The following is a 10,403-nucleotide window of genomic DNA, read 5'->3' as shown; positions in this document are numbered from 1 at the left end:
TTTAATTAAACTAGACGATCGGTCGAACTGACAAATCGGTGGTTTAACTAGTTCGAGCATCAGCCCAATTCTAAAAACCTTTGTCAGAATATATCATATTTACATATGCTAATAGTTATATGAAAATTTATAAAAATAATAAAAATAAATCCAAAATTAAATTTTTTTGGTACAGTTAGATCGATGATCGAGTTGGTCAGGTCGCTGGTTTGCCAGTTCGATCGACCAGTCTAGCTTAATTAAATAAAACATTAAAAAAAATTTTAAAAATCGGTTCAACCACCTAGCTCTCAGGTTAACTAATCTAATGGTTGTCTCAGGATTGGTACCCTTGTCGATTTCGGTCTAACCGGTCTGACCAATTAATCCGGTCCAATTCAAGTTTTTATGATTTTTTATAATTTTTATAATTTTATATCAATTTCAATATTTTTAATCATTTCTAATATTTTTAAGAATTTTTATAAAAAAATTAAATATTTTTATTAATTTTTAAACATTTTTATAATTTTTTTTATGATCTTTTAATATATTTATGAGAAATATTAGATTAAACCAAAAGCTATCACATATTACAATTTTTTTTAACGATGAACATTATGAATGATAAAAAATAATTAACGAAAAGACATAATTGAAATTTTTTTATTAAGAGCAAAGACTGAGTTAAATATGATGATATTTTCACATTTTATTATCGACTTTTTTTTGTATATAAAAAAAATCATTTATAAAGTCATCACAATTCCCAAACCAATAAAGGGTATTAAAAGACATTAAAAATGTTTCATGTGCTAACAAATTAATTTCTATAAATGGCGATTAGTTTCAATCTGATGATTTGGTGCGTCAATTCAAAATGATTATTTAAACGATTTAATGTTTAATTAAATGAATTTGGAGTTAAAATAAAATTATACAATTAATATTGAAAAACTACCCACATATTCATTACTAGTTCCTAAAAGCGGAATTAAAGCTGTGAGGCTACCTTCTTTCTTCTGCATGTTTTCCAATTTTTAAAAAAATTAAATTGGATTTATACCCTAATTATTCAAAACCCATAATTTTATTCCAAATCATTAAGTAGGAATAATTTTGAGGCTAAGATCTCAAAGTCAGATCCTTACCAATTAACAAATCAATTTGGGTCTGAAATAGATGAATTCAATTTGTGTCCAAAAGCAATTAAATTGATTTTGCTAACCCAAAGGAGTGCATTCACTAAGCAATTGAAAATCAACATTATTTATAGAATATCAAACTCAACCTTCACAAAAAAAAAAAAAAACCACTAAAGCCAACTCTTCAATATTTAAAATAGCAAAAACATTGAAAATTAAGCAAAATCATCTTCGGCATATGAGGCGATGAAAACGGAGTACCAACCGTTTCCATTGTCAACCGAAACTTCAAAACCAATCTAAGCTACAACATAAGGCTTAGCAGCAGCAGAAGAGAGCTTCGACCTCCTCTTTGCTAAACTCTCACTACGGCGCTCCCGCTGCTCCTTCAACCTTGTGGCAAGAAGCTTCTGGTACTCGGCTGCCTCAGACTTGGCCTTGGCAATTCTCTTCTTCTTTTCTGCAATTCTACCACGCTTCCTCTGGAGTGTCAATGGAGTTACCAGCCTCTGGATTTTTGGAGCTTTACTGACCTTCTTGCCTGTAAACCCCAAAAATAGTTAGTAACTAAAACTTCAATAAAGATATAACCATTAGCGGATGAGTAAGGTTCAGATGCAGTCTACACCCTTAGACCTGACAATTTTGACCTGAACCCAAAAAACCCGACCTCTGGTTAATCATAATTCTAATCTGGTCCAATCCAATCAGACCATAAAAAGCCAAATAAACCAAACCTATTCAAACCAAACTGGAAAATAATCCAAATTCAAAATGAACTAAACCCATAAAAGACCTGAACCCAAGATAAACCCATCCAAAAAACCTGACATGCAAAGCCAAAATGACCCAAAAATTTTAAAACACCAAATTGACCAATCCAAAATCAGCCCGATCTGTCCAATTAACAGGTCTATACATACCTAACTTTAACATGGATTACAGTCAATCAGGGGAAAATACTTCCTACAAAAGGAATCAGTAAACAAATAACCGGCCGATGCCTAAGTGACCATCAGAACATAAAGCATTTATCTGGTCTCTTGTATCTATAGGACATCTTTGGTAAAACAAAGGAAGAAGAAACAACTTTACCAGATTTTGTTGTGAAAGTCCTCCGGTAAGTGTTGACGTACTTCCGGACATCATCTTCCTTGGAAAGGTTGAAGAGCTTTCTAATCTTGGATGCCCTCTTTGGACCTCTCATCCTTGGTTTTTCAGTGTCAGTCAGACCAGGCAAATCATTCTCACCCTTCTTCACTATAACCAAGTTCAAAACAGAGAGGTCTTGACTAACGATGCATCCACGGACTGACTTCCTTCTGCGCTCTCCATTACGTCTTCCATACCCACGGAAACATGGAGTACCTGCTCAAGCAATAAAAATGAATCAATTATGAGTTCCGCAGAGGAAGACATTAATGAAAGCTCAAAAACCAACATTCCCATCCACAAAAGCTAAATGAAACACCAAGGCTCCAAGCAACACGGGTCACAACGGTGAGGCAAAAAACAACCAACCAAAAAACTAAATCGTTCATGATAAAACACTACAAGCGGAAAAAAACATTTTCTGTTTCTTAATATCTATCAACTTTATAATGTACAAAAAAATAGCTACAGTATCATAAATAGAGGTGAACAAAATCTAACTCGATCTCAAAAAACCGATTAAGTTTTCAAATGTCAAATTAAATGCTTCAAGTAATTCAAGTTTTTGAGTTTTCTAATCAACTCGAATAAATAATACAAGTTGGATTTGAAATACATAACTCAAGTTGATCGAATATCTTGAATAATTTAAAGAATTAAACTATAATTCAACATCAGAAGGTCATTTGTTGTCCAACCAAGCTGATTTTTTACAATGACTAGAGGATCATAGATGCTAGTTTTGAATTGTAGGATTAATCATCTAACTAATCTAGTTTTTTGATATATAGCCTAAAGAAAAAGACTACTTTTTATAAAATTTCTTTAAACTTTCTCTCGTTTTTTAGATCACTTGTAGATAGTAAAGAGGGAAGTTATGTCCTTTGGTAGCTAAAAAAATTTATGATATTATGATTACAGTGAAATTTTTTAATAGGACTCTAAAATCTATTTTCTACTTAAAACTTGTGGAGTCATTTTATTGATGGTTTGTGATTTTTAAATGGACTAAAATTTTATAAAATTAGATTTATTATGCTTAAGTATAGTAAATATTTATTTGAACTCAAATAAATATGTTCAACAAGACAAATTTTTTTATGCATTCGATTCAATTTGGTAAAGTTTTAAATCAAGCTTGGTCGACAAAATCAGATTCATCATCTCGACTAACTCAGAATTTTCACTCGATTTGACAGAATCGAATACTCAACCCTAATTGGAAATGTCTATTTCAAAATGCTCGGTAGCAAGCTCACCTCTATGAAGCAAGAGACGAACACGGCCAGGAGTTAGAACACCCTGCTTCATTGGAAATCCTTGCTTATCACAACCTCCCATGATCTTGAAAACGTAGCCCTTGAATTCCTATCAAAACAGATGGGAATTTCTATTAATTCAAACAAATCAATCATTAATTCAAAAATAGATCAACAATGCGGATAGCTAAACCATGTACCTCGCCCAAAGCATCTCCAGCAACCTCCTGAGAGATCCTCTTGTCAAAAAACGCCCGACTGTCGCATTAAAAGAACGTCATTATCTTTAATTACGAGTATCATTTAAATAAAAATATTCAGTTTTCCCTTTCCTCTTATCGACTTTCTAAGCAACCAAACACACAACACTAAAGAAATAGGAAAAAAATGAAACTTACAGCTTCTGATCGTCATCGATCTCAAGCTTCTTCTGGCAACCAGTAGTTGGATTCGCGATATTAAACTGCAAAACAGAAAAAATGAATTAAAATTTAAAAAAAATTGGAAAAGAGGGATTTACGTCTCATACGAGGGTTTTCCTTATTCAATTTTTGGTATTTTACCTTCATTTTTGGATCAACTTCAGTTGCTGCTCAAGAGCACCAAGAAGCAGCTCAACGTGCAAGGTGTGATAAGGGAGAAAAGATATTAGGGTTTTAAATGGTGTATTATATAGGAGTCCTTCTTGCGTTTTAAATGGGCCGGTTTTATTTCGGTCTTAAGACTTGTAGTTCTCACTGTACGCTTGATCTGTCTTTTGATTCGGACCCGGAAAAATTAGTTTGAAATTTAAGGCAAATTATTTAAATGTCTTTTGTCATGTTAGTTTTTAACTTTCAATTTTTAGTCAAATTATTTTGTTTTAGGCGAAAAAATTGATTGGACTGCTAAAATTTAATGAGACGAGCAGTCTGCACGCATTTTATGTGTATTTCATTATTAACATGAATAATTTTTTTTAAAAAAATTATAAACTTTTTTAAATTTGTTGAATTTTAAATAATTTGTAATATTTGTTTTAAAAATAGCTTTTACAAAGTACACATGAATCATTATGTGAGTTGCCACATTCGTGTTTGATAAAATTTTCATGGTTTGGTCAACTTTTTCATCTATAAAAAAGCAATTTAACTAAGTTCATGGATAGCAACATCCACCCTGCCCCTCGCTCCATTGCTATCCATAGGTTCGAGTGAGAGGTGGATTGAGATGGTAGGATGAAGGTTATGTTTAATTGTGGGGGTTGAGTTAGTGTTGTTGAGTTGTTGCTGGGAGAATATGAATATGGTGATTCAAAAGGGTGAGTGATATAATAGTTGAAAGCTAAGGGAGGTTTACCTGCTTGTTTTGTAGAGAGAGGCAGAGTTTCGATGATGGTAGTGTAGGGTAGTTGTGGCAAGGATGATGGGGCAAGTAATGGACAAGGCTAGTGATGAAGAATTAGACTTTGGTTTAATTTCGAGTAAAAGATTCATAATTTGGGCTTATAAATTCGAAACAAAAGAATAAATTAAAAGTAAAATCAAAATCAAAATCAATATTAAAATCAAATTTAAAGATAGATAACAAAATTGAAAACAAAATTTTATAACTTGGATTTTATAAAAAAAATTTAGACCCAAAATGATACTTTAGATAAACACTTCTGGATTTTATAACTCTATGTTCTGCTCCACTTTTGGCTCAACTGCCAGCTAGGCTATCGCTTCTGGCTCTAGTTCAACATCATCTCCTCGAGGGGTTTTTTTCTTGAAGATCATGAGCATCCTCTTTGTCTTCCTCATGAGTAGGGTTATTCAGGCTACTCAATACTTTACTTGAATGGAGCGCTATTGCTTTCACTTGTTCCTTCCCTTCTCTCTGCGGATTACCATCGATGTTGCTTGGAATGCTTGTGCTAATTTTCCTTTTTATGTCTCCCATCATGCTCATCAATTGGCTCATCTAATCTTCGAGCTCAGTTAATGTGGTTTGCGTTTGAGTGCATTCAGACTATACTTGTCTGACATCTGTCCGCATTGGTTGCATATCTCCCTCAATTCAATCCAATTGTTAACCACATACAGTATGGTCATTGGGATTGAGCCTTTCCTGAGGTTTCTGCAAATATGAAGGTTGGTAAGTAATATTTTGTTTATTTAGGTTAGAATTATTACCTCCTCTTTGATTACCACCCCATCTCAGGTTTGGATGGTCTCTCCAACTGGGATTATAAGTGTTCGGATAGAGATTTCTACCTCTATTCTCGACGTAGTTTACTTTTTCAGCTGGGATATCAAGGTACTGGCCAATCGGTCTGTTTATATCGTGCATCATGGGTCTAATGGATGTTGATTTGATCCAATTAAGTCTATCTAATATTTGTTGATGCTTGTTTTCTTCGTGGACAACTTTAATCGTAGATGATCTTTGGTCGTATGTGAATCTCTCATTTGGCTACTGACAGGAGTTCATCGTCATGTTTTCTATTAAATCATTACGCATCTTTGTATGTTCGGTTCATCAAGGCTCCTCCTTCATCTCCATCTAGTCCTGACCTATACTGTGCATCCAGCCCGTTGTAGAACATCTATAACCTTAACCATTCATGTAGACCATAGTGAGGGCATCGTTGTATGAGTGACTTAAAACACTCCTAAGCTTCGTGAGAACTTTCTCCTTCTAGTTGTTTAAATGTTGCAATCTCTCTCCTTAGTTGGACCGTCTTACTGATAAGAAAGAACTTGTATAAGAACTTTTTTGCCAGTTCATTCCATGTCGTTATGGATCCTAGTGCCTGCGAGTCTAACCAAGAGAAAGTATTATCTATTACAAAGAAGGGGAATAGTAGAAGACGAATAGCATCATTGTAACCTCATTAAACTTAAAAGTATCACAAAGTTGGAGAAACTATTTTAGGTATTGATTTGAGTCCTCTATCATAGTCTCTCTGAATTGCAGGTTGTTTTGAATCATCTGAATCATGGCCGACTTGATTTCAAAATTATTGTGGTAATAGCCAGCCTTGTGATACTGCCTTGGATTGCGTCGAGAATGGGTAGCGCAGTAAATAAAAATTAAAATCATATCTATAATTTAAAATTTTCCTAATTATCCTATTAAACACAAAAATTAAAACTAATTCAGTGGCGTTGCTTCATCGGCAATGGTGCCAACAACTTGACCGCCTCTAGACGTATTGGCGTTTAGAGTGTGATTACTGCAACCAAAGCGTTAGGCAGTTTCCGCAAATATACAGGTCAGGTTGTAATATAGTTTTACAATGAAGTATGAAAGAACTTCGAGGATCATACCCAAGGGAGGCGAGACTAAATTAATCCTAATCCCTACGTTAATAGGTCTAATTAATAATTTAATTCAACTATATTAAGATTAATTCTAAAGTGATGAAAAAATAATAATTTATAGAAAACTCCAAAGAGCATAAAAATAAATAAGAAAACAAATTGCAGATTTTATCACATCTAATCGATAGAAGACTAACTCACTTCAGTGTTCATAACTAACTTTTATTTCAGGTTCTATCCAATCAACTAGTCATTAACCTAGCAGGGCCTCTCGGCCTTCCACTAACCTAATGAGTTGGCAAGAACTACTTATCTCTCTGTCGAAACCATTTTTTGAAATTTGAAAAATGGGCATCAATTTTGAAAATGGAAATGGGAGTCGCCACCGATCTTTTATTGAGGTGTGATCGGATCACCTTGAAAATAATTTTGGGCTGCAAATTTTGAGAAAACAGGTTCAGGAGTCAGTTACGCACGAGGAAGGGTTAGCACCCTCGTAACGCCCAAAATTGGTACCGAATTGATTGTTTAATGTCTTAATGTCAAAATTTTGAAAAGATTTTAAAATGCGATCCTTTTAACTTGAATAAATTGAATAATAAAACACTCACATTTCAAAGAAATAAAATGTCACACCCAATGAGTTAGGGCGCAACATTTTTAATCTTCAAAATTAAGTTTATCTTTTAACGTTAAAAACCCATGCATTCGAGAAGGATATTTGATTATTCGGGTCAAATGAGAAAATCAAAACCCAGTAAGTTAGGGTTCGATTTCACAAAAGTCCTAAACATCAAATATTGCCTTTATTTTCATTTGTTAGAAAAATCCTCGTCTCGAGAAAACAATATGTCATATCCAATGCGTTAGGACACAACACGTCAAATTCCCGAGAATGAGCTTTTTATTGACATGTTTTAATTAAAGAATATTCTCGACTATTTAGATTCAACGAAGAGAATTGGAACCCAATACGTTAGGGCTCAATTTTCGAAGATTCCAAATGTCAAGTATTTGCTTTATTTTGAAAGTTTTTGAATAAAAATGCCTTTGACATTTAAATGATATGAAACGTAATCTTTTGAATGAAAAATGCGATAGAATGATAATGTACAACGTGAAATGGTGATTCGTAAATTAAAATGTACGCCAATGGATAATAAGCAATTAATAAACAAATAAAAACAATCATAACAATGATAATTTCATACATTATATGAATATCAACATTAGCTAATAAGAGGAAACTAATTAAAAAATCAAGCAGATTTACAAAAACATAAATAAAACATGAAAATTTGAAAATAGTTTAAGAAATAAATAGCATGAGAAAATGGGAACGATCATTAATAAACCGTATGCGAAAATAAATTTAAAGCAAATAACACATATATGAGAGTTTTATTTATTTATTTTTATAAAGGACATGATTAAAAAAATGGTAAAGTGCAAGAAAAATCTTGTAAATAAAATGAAAGCATTAAAGTATATACAAATTATAATTAAAACAATAAAATGAATATAAGATAACCTTAAATAATAATACATAGTAACTTTTAAATAATAATACCCCACTATTTTAAAGCCATAATACATAATTGATTAAAAACCAAATGTATAATAACTCTAAAATGGTTATTTAGTACCGATAGAATATAATGAAATGGGATACTAATATATGATAATATAAAAACTTAAAGTATTAATACATAAAAAATAATGTACACATATATAAATAGGCAAATAAGTGTATGTAAATTAGTATAAATAATATTATCATCAATCATAACGACAATAACATTAATAATAATAATAATAATAATAATAATAATAATAATAATGGAGCTATTAAACTAATTTAAAAGGAAACAAATTACACAAGAGGGATTAAATTACAACTAAAACAAAATTAAACAGGAAAAACATAAATAAACAAAATAAGGGCCAATGTACAGTGCGCGAATAACATGGAGGGCTAATTCGAAAATATTCCCAGCCCTCCAAAACACTGTGTTGCGGCATGGACTAAAATGAAATGCAAAGCAAATTAAAGGGCGCAATTTTAAAAAAAAAGGAAAAGGACTGATTTGAACCCAGAACAAAAGAGTGAGGACCGAGAGCGCAAATATCCCTCCCCTACCAAAACGCGCGGATCTAGTCGCGGTTGGGTCGGGTCATCGGGTCAAGGCACCAAACGTTGCCTTTTTTTAAAGCATTTAAAAACTAAAAAACCTAAATATAAGATTGCAGAGGAAAGGGAGAGCTCTGTCTTCGTTTTCCCCTTTTCTCCGCCATTTCAACTTCCAGGCCTCTGCCCATTCGACTCTGATTCGCGCAGAGGAGAAGAGAGCATCATCGGCGCATCCACGGAGGTAAACTCCCTTTCCCTTCTTTTCTTTCTTTTACAAACAAATAGTGGCACAAATGAACGTTTTAGGAACAGAACAGAAAAATTGAAAAAAAAGGACTTTCAGATCACCTTTTCTTCGAAACTTTTTGCTTTTTTTTTTGTATTTCAATATGTCCTTTAAAATATGCGTGTTTGCCTTTTATATAGCCAGAAAAAATAAAAAAACTGAAAAATCCCCTATTTTTACTACTATTTTCTTTTCTGCTATTTCTGTTATTTCTTTGCCTTCTCTGCTTTTGCGTTCATTTGCTTGTCCTTTGCAGGTATGGGTACGGAGGCTCGCGTGGCACAGTGCATGTGGGGAGAGAGGCGCACGTGAGGGGAGCGGCTCGAATGCACGGTTCGTGTGAGGGCAGAGCCTGCGGCGCCTAGATCTTCTGGAAACCCTAGGAGTTTTCTGTTTCTGATTTGGGTTTTCTGGTGTTGGGCCATTTGGGCCGATTTGGTTTTGGGTTAGGGTTATTTGGGTTGGAATTTTGGGTTAATTTTGTTATAATGGACTGTTTAACTTTGGGCTTTTATTTTTTTTATTGGTTTATTTTAGTTTGCGGGCCCGGGAAACAATGGGCTTCTGCACTCCCGACTTCACAGTCTAGACCAGATTGGAGTAAGGTTTTCACGGATATACAATACCAATTTTGGGTTCATTCCTACCTATATGACTTCTTAGGGTTGTCAAGCCTAGGGCTTTAATTTCTTCCTATCCCAACCAACTAATTTGCTAAGAAACCCTACATAGAAGTTAACAAATCCCACATCTGCTTGCTAATCTCTCATTAACGAATTAGCTCCCCATAGATTTAGCAAACATCATAAACTTGATTAGAACGATAAGAATTAGAAATAAACCAAGAAGAAAGTTTAGAAAAATCTTGATATATTGATAGCAGTGCAAACAGTAATCTGTCGAATAGTTTGGTGAATCCACAATCTGAATTTCACGAAGAACGAAGTAAACTAACTAGAATTACAACTGAAAAGAAACCTAAATTATAAATAGGAAATTGTAACAACCCGGTTTTGACTCTAATCGGACATAGTGGTTTCGGGACCACAAGTCCGAGTCAAAAAATATTTTAATATTATTTTGTGTGTTTATTATGTGTGAATTTAATTGTGTGAAATTTTCGTGTTTTAATTTTGTTGTTTGAGTGTCCGATTAAATAAAAGG

At 33.3% G+C, this 10,403-nt stretch overlaps 1 protein-coding gene and 1 non-coding gene across 2 annotated transcripts; one reads left to right on the top strand and one right to left on the bottom strand.

Annotated features, from left to right (window-relative positions):
* Positions 1–1,203: 1,203 nt before the first annotated feature.
* LOC121225728 (40S ribosomal protein S6) lies at positions 1,204–4,222 on the bottom strand. Its single transcript, XM_041110153.1, has 6 exons — positions 4,099–4,222; positions 3,934–3,998; positions 3,736–3,793; positions 3,536–3,644; positions 2,220–2,492; positions 1,204–1,665 (listed from the first exon to the last, which is right to left on the bottom strand). The coding sequence occupies exons 1-6, from the start codon at positions 4,102–4,104 to the stop codon at positions 1,424–1,426; spliced, it is 753 nt and encodes a 250-aa protein (XP_040966087.1). The 5' UTR covers positions 4,105–4,222; the 3' UTR covers positions 1,204–1,423.
* Positions 4,223–6,126: 1,904 nt separating this feature from the next.
* Positions 6,127–6,233, top strand: LOC121225899 (small nucleolar RNA R71). The gene has a single exon (XR_005923802.1). It is a non-coding gene; the product is annotated as a small nucleolar RNA R71 (small nucleolar RNA).
* The last annotated feature ends 4,170 nt before the right edge of the window (positions 6,234–10,403 follow it).

This window comes from Gossypium hirsutum, chromosome D13, assembly GCF_007990345.1.
Source record: "Gossypium hirsutum isolate 1008001.06 chromosome D13, Gossypium_hirsutum_v2.1, whole genome shotgun sequence".
Classification (NCBI taxonomy): Eukaryota; Viridiplantae; Streptophyta; class Magnoliopsida; order Malvales; family Malvaceae; genus Gossypium; species Gossypium hirsutum.
Note: the sequence above shows the minus strand (reverse complement) of the source record. Positions and strands in the feature narration are given on the sequence as shown.

What these genes read in the sequence shown, in the direction of transcription:
- LOC121225728 (XM_041110153.1), bottom strand. An exon ending in ATCGATGACGATCAGAAGCT is followed by an intron (nt 3,794 to 3,933) that starts GTAAGTTTCATT and finishes TTAATGCGACAG; the next exon opens with TCGGGCGTTTTTTGACAAGA. An exon ending in TCGTCTCTTGCTTCATAGAG is followed by an intron (nt 2,493 to 3,535) that starts GTGAGCTTGCTA and finishes TTGCTTGAGCAG; the next exon opens with GTACTCCATGTTTCCGTGGG.